This window comes from Urocampus carinirostris, chromosome 13, assembly GCF_059441175.1.
Source record: "Urocampus carinirostris isolate Australia breed hairy pipefish chromosome 13, RoL_Ucar_1.0, whole genome shotgun sequence".
Taxonomy (NCBI): Eukaryota; Metazoa; Chordata; class Actinopteri; order Syngnathiformes; family Syngnathidae; genus Urocampus; species Urocampus carinirostris.
Genome location: NC_142361.1, coordinates 7863676 through 7882041, shown reverse-complemented (window position 1 = coordinate 7882041; position 18366 = coordinate 7863676). Strand labels below are relative to the sequence as shown.

The 18366-nt window shown below is 40.8% G+C and overlaps 1 protein-coding gene and 1 pseudogene across 1 annotated transcript in view; one reads left to right on the top strand and one right to left on the bottom strand.

Moving 5' to 3' along the window:
* The window catches only part of LOC148353639 (semaphorin-4G-like), a 50220-nt gene extending 36478 nt beyond the window's left edge, over positions 1–13742 (bottom strand). Inside the window, exons 1-2 of the mRNA XM_088351536.1 lie at positions 13475–13742; positions 4001–4245 (exon numbers count right to left, since the gene is read on the bottom strand). Coding sequence (XP_088207662.1) covers positions 4001–4151 — 151 coding nt within the window. The 5' untranslated portion in view covers positions 4152–4245; positions 13475–13742. The remainder of the gene's footprint in view (positions 1–4000; positions 4246–13474) is intronic.
* Positions 6021–6201, top strand: LOC148353640 (U2 spliceosomal RNA; annotated as a pseudogene).
* Positions 13743–18366: the final 4624 nt, after the last annotated feature.

Sequence of the window (18366 nt, the reverse complement as noted above, 5' to 3'; positions counted from 1 at the left end):
CGCTCACGAGCGGCCACAACGCCGGGAGCTTTTGAAGATCTCGACAAAGACTACAAAGAGTTCAGCTAAGTCAAATGATTCAGCAAAGCTGAAATTTGGTCTGTTAAATATTAGATCGCTTGCTCCAAAAGCTTTACTTGTTGATAACATTATTCGTGATTATAAACTTAACTGTATGGGTCTTTGTGAAACGTGGTTACGCCCGGATGAGCACTTAGCGCTAAATTATGCCTCTCCCCCAGACTACGAGAGTAGTCATATAGCACGCACGCTGAAAAGAGGTGGTGGTGTTGCGCTAATCTCTGAAAAATCGCTCAAATTTAATACACGTACCTCTAATAATTACAAAACGTTTGAGGCTCTTGTGATGCGGTCCCCTCAATTGTCAATTGATGTAATAACTATCGTGCACCTGGGCCATACACAACTTTCTTAGACGAATTTGCTGAACTTTTGTCTGAACTAGTAACCTATGCAGACAAAATTATAATTATGGGGGACTTTAACATTCATATGAACTCCCCACACAGTTCACTTACTATTGCGTTTAGTTCTCTAATTGATGCATTTGGTTTTACTCAACTGGTTGACTTGCCAACCCATAAAAATGGGAACACGCTAGACTTGATTCTGACTCGAGGAGTTTTAACCTCAAACATTATGGTTCTACCGTGTACTACTGTTATCTCTGATCATTATTTAGTGACATTTGAGGTGCTAACTAAATGTAGACTTAATAAAGCTGAGGGATTTAGCGGACGCAATATAAGCACTGGCACAGTTTCTGAGCTCTTTGAACTCCTTCCTGGAGCAGTTGCGTCCTTTCCTAAATACAATGGCTCGATTGACTCACTCATGAATGAGTTCAATACCACCCTGACTAGTGTGCTGGATTCAATAGCGCCCATAAAACTAAAATCACGTCCTAAAAGACGCACACCTTGGTTTACTGATGAAACTAGAGCCCTTAAAAAAGAATGCAGGAAATGGGAGAGAAAATGGCGCGCTACCAAGCTTGAGGTTTTCCATCAAACCTGGTGTGACAGCTTGTTAAAGTATAAAGCGGCCCTTGCCTCTGCAAAATCGGCCTACCTTTCGAAGGTGATTGCGTCTCAAAAGAACAACCCCAAAGCCCTTTTTGACACTGTAGCATCGCTTACAAGGCAACAGGCTATCGCAGACAGTTCGACACACTCTGCTCAGGACTTAATGGTCTTCTTCACTAAGAAGATTCAATGCATACAGGAAGAAATTGCAAAAGATATTGTTAGTACCACACGTATTAAAGGACTGAAATTTACAGATGCACGACAGGGTGGCTGCCCTGGGAAAATGGCCGGTTTTAGTGAACTGTCACTTGATGATCTCAAACAAGTGGTGAATGCGGCCAAACCGACAACTTGCCAGTTCGACCCTCTCCCAGGTTCACTTATTAAAAGTCTTTTTAGCGTCCTTGGGCCTTCAGTTCTAAATATTATAAATACATCACTCTCCTCAGGTGTAGTTCCAGCAGCTTTTAAGTCCGCCGTTATTAAACCCACACTGAAACAACCCAACCTTGATCCAGAAATATTAAGTAATTACAGACCTGTGTCAAACCTACCTTTCCTCTCTAAAGTACTCGAAAGAGTAGTGGCACAGCAGCTGAATGCTTTCATATCGGAGAATAACCTTTTTGAATCCATGCAATCAGGATTCAGGGCTAACCACTCTACTGAGACAGCTCTGATCAAGGTAACAAATGATCTCCTAATGTCAATGGATTCTGGCGCTTCATCACTTTTGCTGCTGCTGGATCTTAGTGCTGCTTTTGACACAGTGCGCCACAATATCCTACTAGAACGGTTGGAAAAATGGATTGGTCTCTCAGGAGCCGTCCTCTCGTGGTTCAAATCTTACCTCTCAGATAGGACGCACTGTGTTAAATATGGTGAAACGACATCTGAGCCCTTTAATGTTACCTGCGGTGTTCCTCAGGGTTCAGTGCTCGGCCCCCTACTTTTCAACATTTACATGCTTCCATTAGGTGATATTATTCGCAAGTACAATATCAGCTTCCACTGCTACGCAGACGACACTCAACTATATCTTCCGTTGGAGGAATCTTCCACACTAAACTGTGGAAATTTGGAGGCCTGTCTTACTGAGATAAAAGAGTGGATGTCACTCAATTTCTTGCGTCTTAACTCTGAAAAGACCGAAATGTTAGTCATTGGTCCTTCTAAATGCCGGGACTCATTCGCAAAAACTGCTGTGAACATTGACAAATGTCACATCACACAGAGTGACTCAGTTAAAAATTTAGGTGTCATATTTGACCCTGATCTATCCTTTGAGATGCATGTAAAGCAAATTACTAGAACTGCCTTCTTCCATCTTCGCAACATTGCTAAAATCCGTTCAATACTGTCTCAGTCTGATGCGGAAACAATAATTCATGCATTTGTTACCTCCCGTCTCGATTACTGCAATGCACTACTCTCCGGTCTCCCGAAGTCCAGAATCAAGTCTCTTCAGCTAGTACAAAATGCCGCAGCGAGGCTTTTAACTAGGACAAAAAAGTACGATCACATAACACCGATTATGGCTAACCTGCATTGGCTCCCAGTTAGCCAAAGATGTGACTCCAAAGTTCTCTTAGTATTGTACAAAATCATACATGGACTTGCTCCCTCTTATCTTTCAGATCTGATCTGCCACTACGTCCCGGTCCGAAGCCTACGATCTGAGAGTGCTGGTCTTCTGATGATCCCGAGAGCAAAGAAGTCTTCTGCTGGTTCGAGAGCGTTCTCCATCCGGGCACCGGTGCTGTGGAATGCTCTTCCCCCTGAGATTCGATCTGCAACCTCAGTGGAAATGTTTAAATCTAAACTTAAAACTCACTTCTACTCCATTGCATACGAATAACCTACTCCTCTTGTCGGTTGAAAATAGTTTGTGTAATATAGTGTAACAATCTGTGAAGCCCTTTGAGACTCTTCGTGATTTAGGGCTATACAAATAAAAATGACTTGACTTGACTTGACTAACAACAAACCAACTCGATCAATGAGGCAAAGGTAAGCACAGCGTCTACAGTCCAAGTGGCCTGGATTTCGGTGTTTTTTTTTAAATACAATAATTTTTACAATAATCCAGGCTTGGAAAAAAATGTCTTGGACAGTACTCAGAAATGGAGTATGATATATTTTATTGGTTTGAAGCCAAGAGACAAAATGGATATAGAGTGTCTCAGTAAGTGTTAGTTTACAAACTCTCAAAAAGGAGGTTGGCTTCTACAGTATGTGGGTATATAGGATAATGAATTTGTAACTAGATAGTTACTTTTGGATAAATACGCTTTCTGGGATCAACAGAGTTAAATTTCAACATAAATTTGATCTTTTTTTTTCCTATAAGGTCTATATGATATGTTTACCCTAGAGTGCCATACAATGTATCACAGGGGGATAGTAATGAAAATAAAGAACATTCAATTCAAAATAAGTAAATAGTAACTGTAGGTAGTAGCTGTAATTACCATTTCAGTAACGTGCCCAACACTCCTTATAAAAATGTCATTCAAAATACAGTAACACAGTATAAAAAAAGGAAATTTGATTTCATTCCACACTGGATTATCATGCTGCTCTTTATGATTTTATATAGTATCCATCTGGGGGCAGTATAGAGCGGTCAGACATACTGTTCACTGGGCCATCTAAACCCCTCTCATTACATCAATACGGCAGTAATTGTCATTCTTTGCTGAGGACTAGGTACTGCACTTAGGATTGATGTTTGTTTTGCATGCATTGTTAAACGAATTGTGTTCAATACATTGAATACAATAAACTGAATGCTTTAGCAGAGATCTTAATCGTAAGTTATATATATATTTTTTAGCAGCAACACTTATAATTAAGTTAGATTTAGAGTAAGTCAGTAAACTAAAGCTTGGAGTTGCAATAAACTATACGGGCATGCCTTAAGTTGTGTTTAATGAGTGGCTTTGGCTTACTTTTGATTAAGACGGTAATTCGCGGAGTCACGTCGAGATCCAATGGCGGTCTGAATGGGTAAGCTGCCGCCTTGCACACGTAGAGGCTAGCCAGCAGCAGGAGCCGCAGTGATGAGGAGTCGCCCGCCTTCATCTTAATGCACAGTTGCATACGCTCACAGAAAGACACACTCCGTGTGAATGCACCAGCAGAAAAGCTCACTCAAACATATTCACACACTGGGTGCCTGGTTCACTGCAAAGACCTAAGAAAAGAGAATAGTCAACAGGGACAATTAGACAATACTCAAGCACATAGTTGCATTGCATTTACCTTCAGGGGTGACATACGTAGCTTACTATACATTTTAATACAACCCTTCTTACATCACTGTCTTTTGAATAATCATCAATAATGTAAATATAGACGTAAAGATACAGTTGGGGCGATGAATTAGGACTCTGAACAGTATTAAAAAGGGTTATAATTAAACAAGAGGGGTGCGGTTTGCTGTTTTATTCTGATTACAATCTGGCTTAAATTAATATAAATGAAAAAACATTAAAAAAAACAATATAAAATTTGAGAACAATTTCGTTAGTTTCTATACATGTTTCTCAATCATCGTAAAGGGTGAAGAATAAGGGACCCATTTACGAGCTTATTATTAAATTATTACCAAGTAATTTCATGTACAACTAGAGCAGTGCTTCTCAATGATTTTCTTTATGACCTTTAACTATGCTCCAACTAGAGAACCATCAGTCATACAAGTAAAGTTATTCTATAGGTCCTACAGCACAGATTGAAACCACAAGCTGAAAACATCTTAGCCGAAGAACGGGTGGGTTTCAGAGAGGGAAGGAGCACCACAGAACAGATTTCTTATTTGTGCATCCTATATGAAAAGTTTAGCAACACTCAAGAAACTTCCATGATGTTTTTGTTGATTTTGATGATTGGATGCTACAAAAAACTTGGCAACTGTGCACAGACGAAAACTAAGGTGGTATGGTCATATCACAAGACCATCAGGACTGACCAAGGTACCGTATTTTCCGCACTATAAGGCGCACCTAAAAGTCTTAATTTTTTTCAAAAGCTGACCATGTGCCTTATAACACAGTGCGCCTTATATATGGCTCAATATTAAATTCGCAAGGTCTCGCAACTTACTCAACAGCCGCCGACTCGATTTTACCCCGAACGTGGAGTAGTCTGCGGTGTATGCTGGGATTTATATACCGGCATTTCATTGGCTAACCAATGTGTCAATCATCATTTGAATCGATCACCATTGGCTGAAGTTATTCGGAGCCTCGGATTGGCTAGAGGGCCAAAACAAACCCTGCAATCGGCCGAGTTTAGCAATGGCGTAGCAAGTCCGCGGTGTATGCTGGGATTTATATACCGGCGTTTCATTGGCTAACCAATGTGTCAATCATCCGTTAAATCGATCGCTATTGGCTGAAGTTATTCGGAGCCTCGGATTGGCTAGAGGGCCATAACAAACCCTGCAATCGGCCGAGTTTAGCAATGGCGTAGCAAGCTTGCTAAATAACGCCATAAAGAAACATGTTTCATTAGTCTGTATTTGTAAATATTCTACTCTCCTGGACTTACTTCACTCACTGACCATGATTGCGTATCATTATTGAACGTGAGAACTTAGGTGAGTTATGCGGCTTTATATTTTCCCGGTATCTTGTTTTAGAACGATCTTGATGTTGCTGTGATGAGTTGAGTGAATTAAACTCAATTCCAAGTGTTTATTGTCATATGCACAGTAAAGTTGTGAGCGAAAAAGAAAATAGAAACATAGAAATGTTTGGCATTTCTTGAATCCCAAGACTTCAACCTTCTGAATGATATTTGAAATGACGCATTTAAGTGACATCGTACGGACACCGCATCCGCACGTGTCTACGACACGTATTTGCTTCTTTGCAAGCTTTGAGAATGTTAAGGGGGTAATCAGTTTGACTGAATCATCTGACTGTTTTGTCGACGTTCCCATTGCTAAGATCAAGTGTAGCCAGGACCTTAACTTTGCCTTTTGGCTGAGAGTGGTTGTGGAACTGAGTACTTTATGGCAAAACTTCTGGCTGTCACAAAGCTATGATCTTTGATTTTTGCAACTCGGAGATGGCATAGGAGCTTGCTCTGTCCACTCCACGCAACGGCCCGGTATTGCAGTACCTCCGGGAACGGTGCATTCGCAATGATCGCAGCAAGGCTTTAGGGCTAGGACCTTGTCCCGGCTCCTAGGCTTTGTAGCGTATTATGAACTGACCGATAACGGATAATGGATAATGATTTATGAACAAGCTAAATAACCCTTAAAACCCCCTGTAGCGCCTTATAATCCGGTGCGCCTTATCTATGGAAGATATAGGACCAAAAACAATTTTTTGGGGGTGCGCCCTATAATCCGGTGCGCCCTATAGTGCGGAAAATACGGTAATCCTCCAAGGCACAGTCCAACGGGGCAGGGGGAGAGGAAGACCGAAAAAGAACTGGGACAACAACATTAAGGAATGGGCTGGTGAAAACTTAGATACAACCCAAAAACAGGCCGGAGATCGTCCACAGTGGAGAATCCTGTCCATAGTTGCGTCTTCATTGGTGCCACGACAAACCATGCGATCAAGAGATAATGGAACCGTGATCATATAATATTGGTGGGTCCAAAACAAAGATTGCTCTATATTGATGGTAATATGTCTCCACCGTCCATACCAAATCTACGCCTCTCGCCACATTTATGCTAAAGAAAAACCTAAATTTCCTATCAGCGTGATTGGGTTGTAATGTCTTTAAGTGACAACGCAATTTATTTGGCTTTGTGCTGTCTGCTGCCCAAAAAAAAAAATCAAACATAGCAAACCCCCTGGTCTTTGCTCGTCTCCCTTCAAGGTCACAGTGAGGTGCTAGAGGAAGACACTTGTTTGTCTCTTTATTCAGTCCCTCTGTCGCCTGTATTTTCATGCGGCCACTTGTTGGTGTCTACACTTCATACCCAATGCTTATACTCTATGCTTTATGAACTGCGTGAAGGCTAAATGTAGACGAAACACTGCCATTGAGAACACAAAAGCCCCCTAGTGTAGTGGAGGTGCAAATGTATTTTATTTTGAGAAAGTTAAAAAAAATAAGTTCCCTGAAGTCAAAAGCACCTGCACCCCCCATGAAGACATATTACAGTAGTGAATACAAAAAGAAAATTCTATAAAACCAATATCTGGATTTTGATGTAGATAAATGTTGGGGTTTCTTATAGCCTGGCACAACTCTAAAAATGAAATAAAATAAAGTAACAAAGTTGTTAAAAGGGTTGGTCGGGGTTTTGGACAGCGTCACAGTTTGATTGTGGTGAAATGAATGGAATAATTTTTTATTTGATCTGGAAACAGGGTCAATTTGCGTAATGACGTCACTTGTGCTTGGTCCTGTCAATAGGATTGCTTGAAAACGCCTTGTATATGGATGGGGTTGTTAGTTTTTCCCAATTACAGTAAACAATTAATTGGATTAGATGGAAACATCCCAGCTGATAGTGCCACTGTGTCTTTTTTTCACTTTTGTAGTTACACAATTACACACTTTTACACATTAAATATTACAATTTTAATATATTTATGAATTTTCGTGCTGCATGGATTAGTGTTGCTGGTCTAAGAATGGTAAATTGGCAGTTTTTAAAATTCAGAAGAAATGAGAGTTTCCAGTGTGGTGATTTATGTGCCTTGAAGGATCGAGACCTACCTACAATTTCTGATTTTATCAAATTGATTTAAATGGCGCTTGGAATTTGACTGTTAAATGTCATTTTAATGATAAGACAATGTCTTATTGAGAGTTCTTAACCTCTTAAGACCTAGCGTAAAGATGCGTGTGTATCAATGCACATAAAAAAAGACTGATTTTCAAGAGGTTAATATAGCAACAATTTTGCTCCATAACTATGTTGGAAATGTATATTTGCCGTACCCAACTTAAAATTACTAATGTAGCAGCTTTACTCATTTGATTCACCCTGCAGTAAAAAGGTCCAATTTGCTTTAACAGGCTCGTCTAAGCTTCTTTCATTCGGTTGCGGGGGAAGCTCACTCCAGGAGCCCTTTAGGACTTGTTTATCTGGTTTGTGTAACCTCGAATGGCCGTTAAGGTCTCTTTACTTTTAGACCGCTGATCCATCAGTCTCCTTAACTTGCCAAAGTAAGTCTCATGTGGTCTTAAGAAAGCAAGACAGGAGGTTTTACACGAAAATATAAAAATGAAAGCCCCGGAGAAGCATCAGTGCTATCAAGGCTACAAGCCAGGTGGATAAACTATTGTCTAGCACTCCTACAGTGCCTGAAATAACCTTCCCATCATGGCTACAAACACTGTTTAAAGAACATTGTTTTAACTAATGTTTTTTGGTGGATCCAAATTTTTCAACCCGTATTTAAATGAGGTTTTGGTTCATGTTTTTTTTAAATGTGTTGCATGGCGATTTTTTAAAATATTTATAGTCAGTCAAAAGTTCAACTCAGTTTTAACTCAGCCAGTGTTAATTTGTGACCTGACAATACACGGTTCCTAATTATGTGAAATACTTTGGGGCATCGCGATTTGTGGCGACCATGTTGGATGTGTATGTATAATTGTTGTCTTGTTAGACAAACATTCCAGGCTACATTACAACGACGATTGTTTACAAAGTAACATGTCCTTTAGTCTTTGTACTTTCACGTGTTTGTGTTTTTCTGTGTATTTATGCTCTTCTGTCTGTAATATATGATTTTACAATGAGTAAAAGACAGATGGTTTGCCTGTTGAATAAAAGTTCTGTAAAAACTTAAAAGCTAGTTCAATGGGAGTTTAAGACTGTAGGATTACAATAAGTAAATAAGCATGTCTGTTTTTGACTGATGTACAGATATTTGGTAGCTAGCCTCAGAAAGAGACCAAGTGCTGTTAATATTATAGCTACCGGTTTACACAAAAGACAGTCAACCAGAAATACGGTACCCTATTATCCATCCATTGTCTTCACAGCTTATCCTCACTGGGGTCACGGGAGTGATTGAGCCCATTGCAGCTGACTTCGGGCAATGGGCAGTGAACACCCTAGACTGGTTGAAAGCCAGTCCCAGGGCACACAGAGACGTACAAGCATCCAAGCGCTTATTTCCTCCTAGGGACAATCTGGCACTTCGGTTTCCTCCCACATTTTTTCTGGCACTTCGGTTTCCTCCCACATTTTTGGAATGTGGGAGGAAACCGAAGTGCCATGAGGAAACCCGTCCAGGCATGGGGAGAACATGCAAACTTGCATGGGAAGGCTGCAAATCTGGAATTGAACCCCGGACCTCCGAACCGTGAGGCTGCGCCCACCCATACACCGTGCCGCCCTGTCTCCCTATTATTCATTCTAAAGTGATTTTGTGTTCTTGAACCCCGCGGTTTACAAAATATTCAGAACAGACTCTCATATACGATTTGAGGGTTAGGTCTGATCTACTAACCCTTGATAACCATGTTTGTTGCCTCCTTGCCAACAATTCCTTACATTTCTTGCAGCAAGAGATAACTATAACAGGGAGACGAAAATAAACAATGCGTTACACCTTCCACTTTTATTTGAACATCCAATAACAACAGTGAAGACTTATTATGACATCAAACCGCATATAGCGGATATGGCTGATTGCCTACCAACGGGTATGCACATGTAAAACGAAAACTAATTTGGAACACCTACACACAATACCCACTCAAAAAGCTGGTTTGTTACAAATTCGAAGAAATGTACCAGATATGATTGGCCAGCCGGCTTGATTAGGTTCCTGAACTCCCATCAATGGGGATGCTACTTTGCCTAGTAACTACTTAATCTTATTACTAACCAGTCTAAAAAACAGTTGGGCCACAAATTAATCAACAAAAAAAGGAAAGTTCCAAACACATAGAAAAAGGGTGCTAAGAGTTGCTTAGATCTTGTCCGTCAAATTAAATGATGTATGCAATGCAGTAGCGGGCTGTGCATTTCACACCAAGGCCTTCAGCTGTGCTACGTCTGATACAATCCAAAACGCAATGAATATTTCATGGCTATAAAACATTTACAGCAGTTACAGCTGGGACATATATACAAAGACCATCAATCTATTCTAATAGAATTGCCATATAATTTAGGAACATAGACATAGTTTACTCCCCAAAAATCTTTAGTTGTGCACAAAATCCATTCTCATTCGCAATGACGCAGCAAGGCTTTAGGGCTAGGACCTTAGCTTGGCCTTTTGGCTGAGAGTAAGTGTCCCGGCTCCTAGGCTTTGTAGCGTATTATGAACTGACCGATAACGGATAATGAATAACGAAGATAGATCAATAACCCTTAAAAACCCCAAAACCCCCCTTTATTTCATTAATATTTCAATTACTCTGTTGTACAAATTATCTGAACATTTAATTCCATCAAGAAGTTGTTTCTGTATATAAATTAATGCTGAAAGTCCAGCCTGTCCTGTCATATTTTTGGCATAGGTTTTAGTTCGATTTGGAACTGAAAATGTCAGTTCGACAGAAGCAGTGGACAAGGGGGTATTTTCACCTTTTTTGAAGGTGCTGACAATTCCCATAGCCTGCTAGAAGGCTCCGGAATTTGATTGGCCAAACCAACAGCTTTTTCGTCACTTATTTTTTTTGCCTCAGCAAAACTGATTGTAAAGGCCTCCGGGAAGATTTCTGACCCTGGCAACAAGTAATGGGTGAAATGTGACTGGTTAGATGCTTAGGTATAAAATCAGACATCTCGAAGAAGCGTAACCAGGGAAAGTGATAAATAAAGCTGATAAACAATTTCAAATTATTAAAAAATTATTCATGGGCAAAATATATTTAACATCCGATAATTCAGATATTTTTAAGGCCAGCAGAGAAGGCCTTGCAGGCCCTGACAACCCACTACTGACGTAATGATAAGCCAACACCAGTGGATAGCAGCCTTCATAATTGAAATCCGTACTAGAGTTGAGGATGAAAATCAAGCAAAGAACGTCAACTGGTTGAATTGATCATTAGTAGAGAACAGCAAATAACTAAAGTAGACGAGTGTTTTGCGACGATGAAAAAGATGTATAGCTTCTTTTCTTGTTGGTAATACCAGACTCAGTTTTACAGTATTTTAAGTCCGATTGAACAAAGGGAATAAAAGATTTCATTTCACTCCAGTGTGCTACGGGGACAACACCCACAGTTGTCTACAAAGCATCTTCAAAATATACAAAGGGGACTTCATTAACTTTCATATAAAAAAACACTTGCCTCTTTATTGTATAGGGTTGTATACAATGCATGAGTGTTTTCTTAAGACAAATGAGACTTTGTAGAAATGATGACAGTCCAAGACATTGGACGCTTTTAATAAGCTTCCCTAATTGACACTGCAGTTTTTTGTTTGTGCCTGTTTGACAAAATACAACAGCAGTTGGGGATGAATCACTTTGCAATTGCCAGGGCTTTGTAATGGGTCTTACACCAAAGAAATGTCTTGTGCGCCTTTGGTTAGCTATAGCAACAAAGACACAGCCAATATTTTTGTACAAGCATAGAAACGCTGTACAAAGGGACTTGCAACACCAAAAGGCTCATGTCAATCCTGAGAGTTCATTTAACTGTGTTGCTAGTCATGACTTTTTCAGCCCTGATGTCAAGACAGGACAGTATGTGTTCGTACAACTGATGTCCAGACAAAATTAAATATTAAAAACAAGGTGTGCTGGGGCACACTAGTGCCACAGTAAATTTGCCCAATTTTACCTTTAAAACCAAAATCAACAACACAAAGTTGTTTACTATCTTTACTTTCTTCCAGTATTCAGTCGTGTAACCGTAATATTCTTCCGAATCAGTTTGTGGCAGAAGATAACATATAGTGCACTTATTATCTGCTCATGAGGTAGGGCAGTATATTTAAAAACTGATTTTGTCTGATGAAGCTGTATACGACTGCACTGCAAAAAAAAAAAACAATACAATAAAAAAGGTGGGGTGTATAGTTTGAGGTGCCTTTAAATTGTTTTAATTTAGATATTTATTCTATTAATTGGTCTTGAAGACCCTTTATATAAAACTTTTTAGCTTACTTTTACCATCGGTTTTCTGACCACGAAGGGCATTAGGCTGGAAGAAAGGAGATGGGTGAAAAGGGGGGAAATCATGTAGAGATTTCACTTGCCTGCACGCGTTTTTCTTTGATTTTAAGATGAAAATGATGAAAGTAAGAATAGGGAGCTTTCAAATAGAACTCAAACCTCAACCGAAACCCCCCCAAAAAAAGAAGAAAAAAGTTTATTCGAGCGCATCTAAAAGTTTCACAGACTTGCACACGCAAAACAAGCAGCTGGACAGAGGTTGCCATGCTGATTTTAGCCAGAAGATGACGTCAGCAAATAAAATATAGGCGCCTTGCATGGCTGACTCCCTATTGGTATGTGAGCGTGTGTGTGTGTGTGTGATCGGGTAAGTGTGAAGCACATTGTAAAAGCGCTTTGGGAGGGCTTCATTGACTTGAAAAGCGCTATATAAAGGCAGACCATTTACCATAATGTTGAAATTACATATATCTATCTATCCATCTACCCTGGTCATATCTTAAAAGAGGGGTGACCGACAGCAAAACAAACACATAAAAAACAAAGAAAATTTAAAAAAGGGAAAAAGTAACAACAACAAAAAAAACACAAAACTCTTTGAAACATGGCCAACCCAAATGTCCAAACACCCAAACAAGTTAAGCACCTCGGCACCCAAGTTGGTCATGCTTTCGTCCCTCGAGATAAAACGGGACACGAGAAAGCGGCCATGTCACTCGGGTCAGGGTGACACAACACACTCATCTGTTCAACAGCAGGTCCCGACAGCTTACACTGGTTTACCCCTGCCACATCATACAGGTGCCCTGCCCATCCCTTAGAACGCGTCTAAACACCCCACTATCCTTTTACAACACCTCTCCACTCATTCCTACCACCAACAAGTTACATGCGCTTGGTGAATGTTAAATGTTCTGCATTTTAACAGCGCTAGTTATCCTTTAGGTGTTTTTCCTTAAAAAAATTAAAGTGAAATTATTATCCAAAAAATAACTACCTGTATTGCGTCCTGAGCCAGTTCTAAAAAAATGATGAGAAGACAACATGATAATTTAAGATAGAAAAACAACACAAAAACAGAAGGAATGAAACTGGTATCAGGAAATAGATATTAGACATTTTCAAGAAAGCCTCGAGGATTTTTATAACGAAGAAAAGTGCGCTGTTGGCTAAAAATGAATAAAAACATTGCTGTATTTGGTCACTTAACCAAGTCCAATTTCAAAAACGTCCGTCTTTTAAGTCTGACACCTGTACTTATATGGTTGCAAATGAAAAACACCTTTTTAATATCATTGAAAACAAACGAGTGAATGTTTCTCAAATCGGCGGTGTGACGATTATTCTTACCTAAATTGTGTAAAAATCACAAGGGGGAAAAAGCAGGAAACGTGAAGTCCTCATGCCAAGTGGACTTTGGTCCTCAACCGCCACTAAATGGGGAAAACTGAAACGAGACGAACCGCCCACGCAGTCCACACAAAAAGCTCTTACTTCTTCTTTTATATTGTCTTCTTAATCTCGTCAGCCCACTATAAACGGGAAAAGCTGCTTGAATTCATTATTATTTAGGTCCCAGCGAAGAAGCTTCGTTTGTGGCGACTGGGGAGTGAGTACATTGTGGGTGGATTAAAGAGTGTTTTGTTTTTTTTTTTTTAATATAAAAGGTGCACTGGAGCAACCTGTCAGTTTAAACGTCAGTGAGACGGGCGACAGTGCCACCGAAAGGGCATTTGCAGAACTGCATTATAATGTGTATTTAGCGTCGTCTGGTGGTAAAAAACTATATCCACCGGCTGCTAGGCTATTGAATACAATGACAGTCGGTCACAATTGCACTTAAACATTGAGTGATTTAATTGGGTTCTTGATTTTTAATCAATATTTATTCTGACCGGAGAGTGTGTTCCAACTACAGGGGAATCACTCTTCCTAGCCTCCCTGGCAAGGTCAATTCAGGGGTACTGGAGAGGAGGGTCAGCCAGGAGGTCGAATCTCGGATAGTGTGGTTTTCGTCCTGGCCGTGGAACACTGGACCCGCTCTACACACTCTGGAGGGTCCTTGAGGGCGCATGGGAGTTCGCCTGTCCGGTCTACATATGTTTTGTGGACTTGGAGAAGGCATTCGACCGTGTTCCTCAGGAGGCCCAGTCTGGTCCGCATTGCCGGCAGTAAGTCGGATTCGTTCCCGGTGAGGGTTGGACTCCGCCAGGGCTGTCCTTTGTCACCGATTCTGTTCATAACTTTTATGGACAGAATTTCTATTCGCAGCCTTGGCAAGGATGGAGTCCGGTTTGGGGGCCTCAGCATTGCATCACTGCTTTTTGCAGATGACGTGGTGCTGTTGGCTTCCTCAGGCCGTGATCTTCAACTCTTGCTGGAGCGATTCGCAGCCGAGTGTGAAGCGTCCGGGATGAGGATCAGCACCTCCAAGTCAGAGGCCATGGTACTCAGTCGGAAAAGGGTGGCATGCTCCCTCCGGGTTGGGGATGAGATCTTGCCCCAAGTGGAGGAGTTCAAGTATTTTGGGGTCTTGTTCTCAAGTGAGGGTAGGATGGAACGGGACAGACGGGTCGGTGCAGCGTCTGCCGTCATTCGGACCCTGTACTGGTCCGTCGTGGTAAAGAGGGAGCTGAGCCGAAAGGCCAAGCTCTCAATCTACCGGTCGATCTACGTTCCTACCCCCACCTATGGTCATGAACTTTGGGTTATGGCCGAAAGAACACGATCCCGCATACAAGTGGCCGAAATTAGTTTCCTCCGCAGGGTGTCTGGGTTTTCCCTTGGAGATAAAGTGAGAATCTCAGTCATCCGGGAGGGACTCTGTGTAGAGCCACTGCTCCTCCGCATTGAGAGGAGCCAGTTGAGGTGGCTCGGGCATCTGATAAGGATGCCTCCTGGACGCCTCCCTCGGGAGGTGTTCCGGGCATGTCCCACTGGCAGGAGGCCCCAGGGGTGACCCAGGACCCTCTGGAGAGACTATGTCTCTCGGCTGGCTTAGGAACGCCTCGGGATCCCGTCGGATGAGCTGGAGGAGGTGGCTGGGGATAGGGACGTCTGGGCTTCCCTTTTAAGGCTGCTGCCCCCGCGACCCGACCCCGGATAAGCGTAAGATAATGGATGGATGGATGGATTTATTCTGAATATTTATTCAGCTGATCTTTGCATTTTCTTTTAACTGTGAATGAATTAAGTGTAGTCGCTCGTTGACAATGACGATCAGTATTCTGGATCTGATTTTTTTTTTTTTTTCAGGTTTTAGAGCGTTCTCCATTTGGGCCACGGTGCTGTGGAATGCTCTGCCCTCTGAGATCTGCAACCTCAGTGGAACGGTTTAGAGACTCCTTGTGATTAAAGGCTATACAAATAAACATGACTTGACTTGTGAGGACAAACTGAAGCCCCATAAAGCAGTGAAGCCCTGTCGGGGCTTCAAAATGATGAATTTCCTCAACCACGTTATCATGTGGACAGAAAAATATATATCATGCTTGTAAAACTGTGGGGTGCAAAATATGTCCTGAATACAAAAAATTATATTTGAAGAGTGTATCATGAATTGTTCTGAGTTACTTTGTGCTCATGGAATAAGTGAATAGGTAAAATAAGGAGGTAAAATAAAGTGCTCATTCATTTTACTGCTTTTATATCGAACTACACTCAAAACTAGCGAATCATTTCCTTAATCAGTCACATGGTGGACCCGCTTCAAACATTACACCTCGTACCGCCGTTCATGAACCACTCATTTCCGCACACGCTCCAAGGCATAAGTGTGCTGGGCGGTTGGTTATTATATTATAATATTTTGCTTTAAATGTGAAAATAAAAACATTGTTTAAAATTACTACAAAAATACATCTACATTAATATTGTATTGCAAAATACTACGACAGAAATACTCCAAAAGTATTACAAAAAGACAACTACAGTAATATTACCATCCATTATCTGCACCGCTTATCCTCAGTAGGGTTGCGGGGGTGCTGGAGCCCACCCCAGCTATCTTCGGGCAGTGGGCAGGGGACACCCTGAACTGGTTGCCAGCCAGTCGCAGGGTACTCAGGGACAGACAATTCACTCGCTTGTTCACACCTAGGGACAATTTGAACCGGCCAATTAACTTGACATACATGTCTTTGGAAAGTGGGAGGAAACCGGAGTGCCCGGAGGAAACCCACGCAAGCACGGGGGAGAACATGCAAATTCCACACAGGAGCCTCAGAACTGTGCCGCACACGCGCTAAGCACTGCGCCGCCATGCTGCCCACAGTAATATTACAAAAATACTAAAAAATGTGAAAAAAATTCTACGATGGAAATACTACATAGATACTACTACATGACTGCTTTGGAAATACATAAATCACAATTGTACTGAAATACCCCAAAATATAAATGCATAATACTATAATAAAAAAAAACTACAAGAGAAATATTACAACAAAAATACAAGAGGTTTAAAACAGAAATATTGCAAATTACCCATAGCGATACTACAAAGATTCTGCGATGGAAATATCATAAAAATATTACAAAAATAAAAACAAAGTAACACTGTATTATTGAAATACTGCAGATGTACAACAAAAAAATCTTAGATGGAAATACTACAAAATACAACAGAGATAGTACAAAAATACTAAAAAAAAAATAAAAAATACTGCAGAAAATGTTGTTTTGAGCTATATAGGCAAAGGATATATCAAAGGAAAGCTTCAACCTTCAACTATCATTAGAAAAAAGTATTCTTCTAGCTTTCACCATTGTTAAGTAAACAACAGTTGAACATTGCCAAGTTCCTTCGAAAATACTCGTTTCCAATAAAACCTGCAAGAAAAAATAGCTTTTTGTAAAAGGACACAATTCATGTGGAACTTTTTGTGATACCTCCAATATCTAAACAATGCTTTTCAAAAAACCCAAGGGCAGTTTGCTTACGCAAAATGACATTTAATTGCAGGAACCCGGAATTCGTGCATTAACCATGTAGAATTTTTTCAAGAATTTATCAGCGCCCGTTGTTTCCGGTGACGTGATCACCCGATTTCATTCACCATAGTGATCTTGTTCCCACAGACATCATCCCTTTCTGGCCTGACCATGACAAAGGGACTTAATCATTTTTTATGGAAAGAAAAAAAGCTCAGTTGAAGCGTTTGTCCCTATGCATTTTTCACTTTTCTCACAACACTGCTTCACTATGCCGACACACTCTCAATTACTGGATACAGAGAACAAACCTAGGAAGTGGGGGCTTCCTCGATGTGTGGCCACTTCGGCCACCGAATGGTGATTCATCAGACTAAAATCATTCACAGAGGCATAATTCTTACTGAAGATAATATGATAGTTAAAATAAAACAAACACACAAATATCTTTACGTTATGGCACTTAGGGACAATGCTTCTGAAAATGTTTTATATGTTATGGCACTGAACCAATTATTTTAAAAAAAGTAAAAACATACAAAATTTCATAAAAACATCCATTTTTTTATAATACTCCTGGGTCGGGAAATTCAAGTCTCAGCTACAAGGAGAAAACATTATTGTCTCCTTCTTGCTGCAACGGATACCCCAAAACATCAAAAAGGCTGGGCGGTTTGGTCACTTTGAGTCTCCGTAGTTTGTATGCAGTACCGAAGTAGTGTTTGCCAAACTTTTTTTGAAGGAAGCAAAGGCGCTGAACAATGGCATGTTTTTTTGTAAATATGAGGTTGGGCCATTTTTTGCAACAGACTAGACAAGGTATCATGGTGCACTCGTTGAAAAACACTGTAGTAGTAGCTCTCTAGACATACCGTGTTTGCAATAGATTCGTGTTTACAACAAGCCTGCTATTCAATTGCAATGAACCGTGCCCAAAATAACAAAAATTATTATTTCATGAGGTCTGTATTAAAGTCAGGGTTGGGTAGGGTTACTTTAACTGGATTACTTTCAATTACTTTTGGATTACTCCAATACCAAATATGCTAATAAAAGACAAGTGAAACTAAATATGAATACAATTATGACTCACAACACGTGACTGCTGGTTTAACATCAGGTAATTGTGTAATTATATAATTATAGTGCTGCTTTTGACACAGTGCACCACAATTTCCTACTAGAACGGTTGAGAACTGGGCTAGTGTTGGGGGACTTGTGACGCGTCCGTCGGCCGGAGCCATCGAGGGGCCGCGTAGCGCGCGCGTGGGGCTGCCGCCTCGGTACACCCCCGACGAGCCAGACGCCGA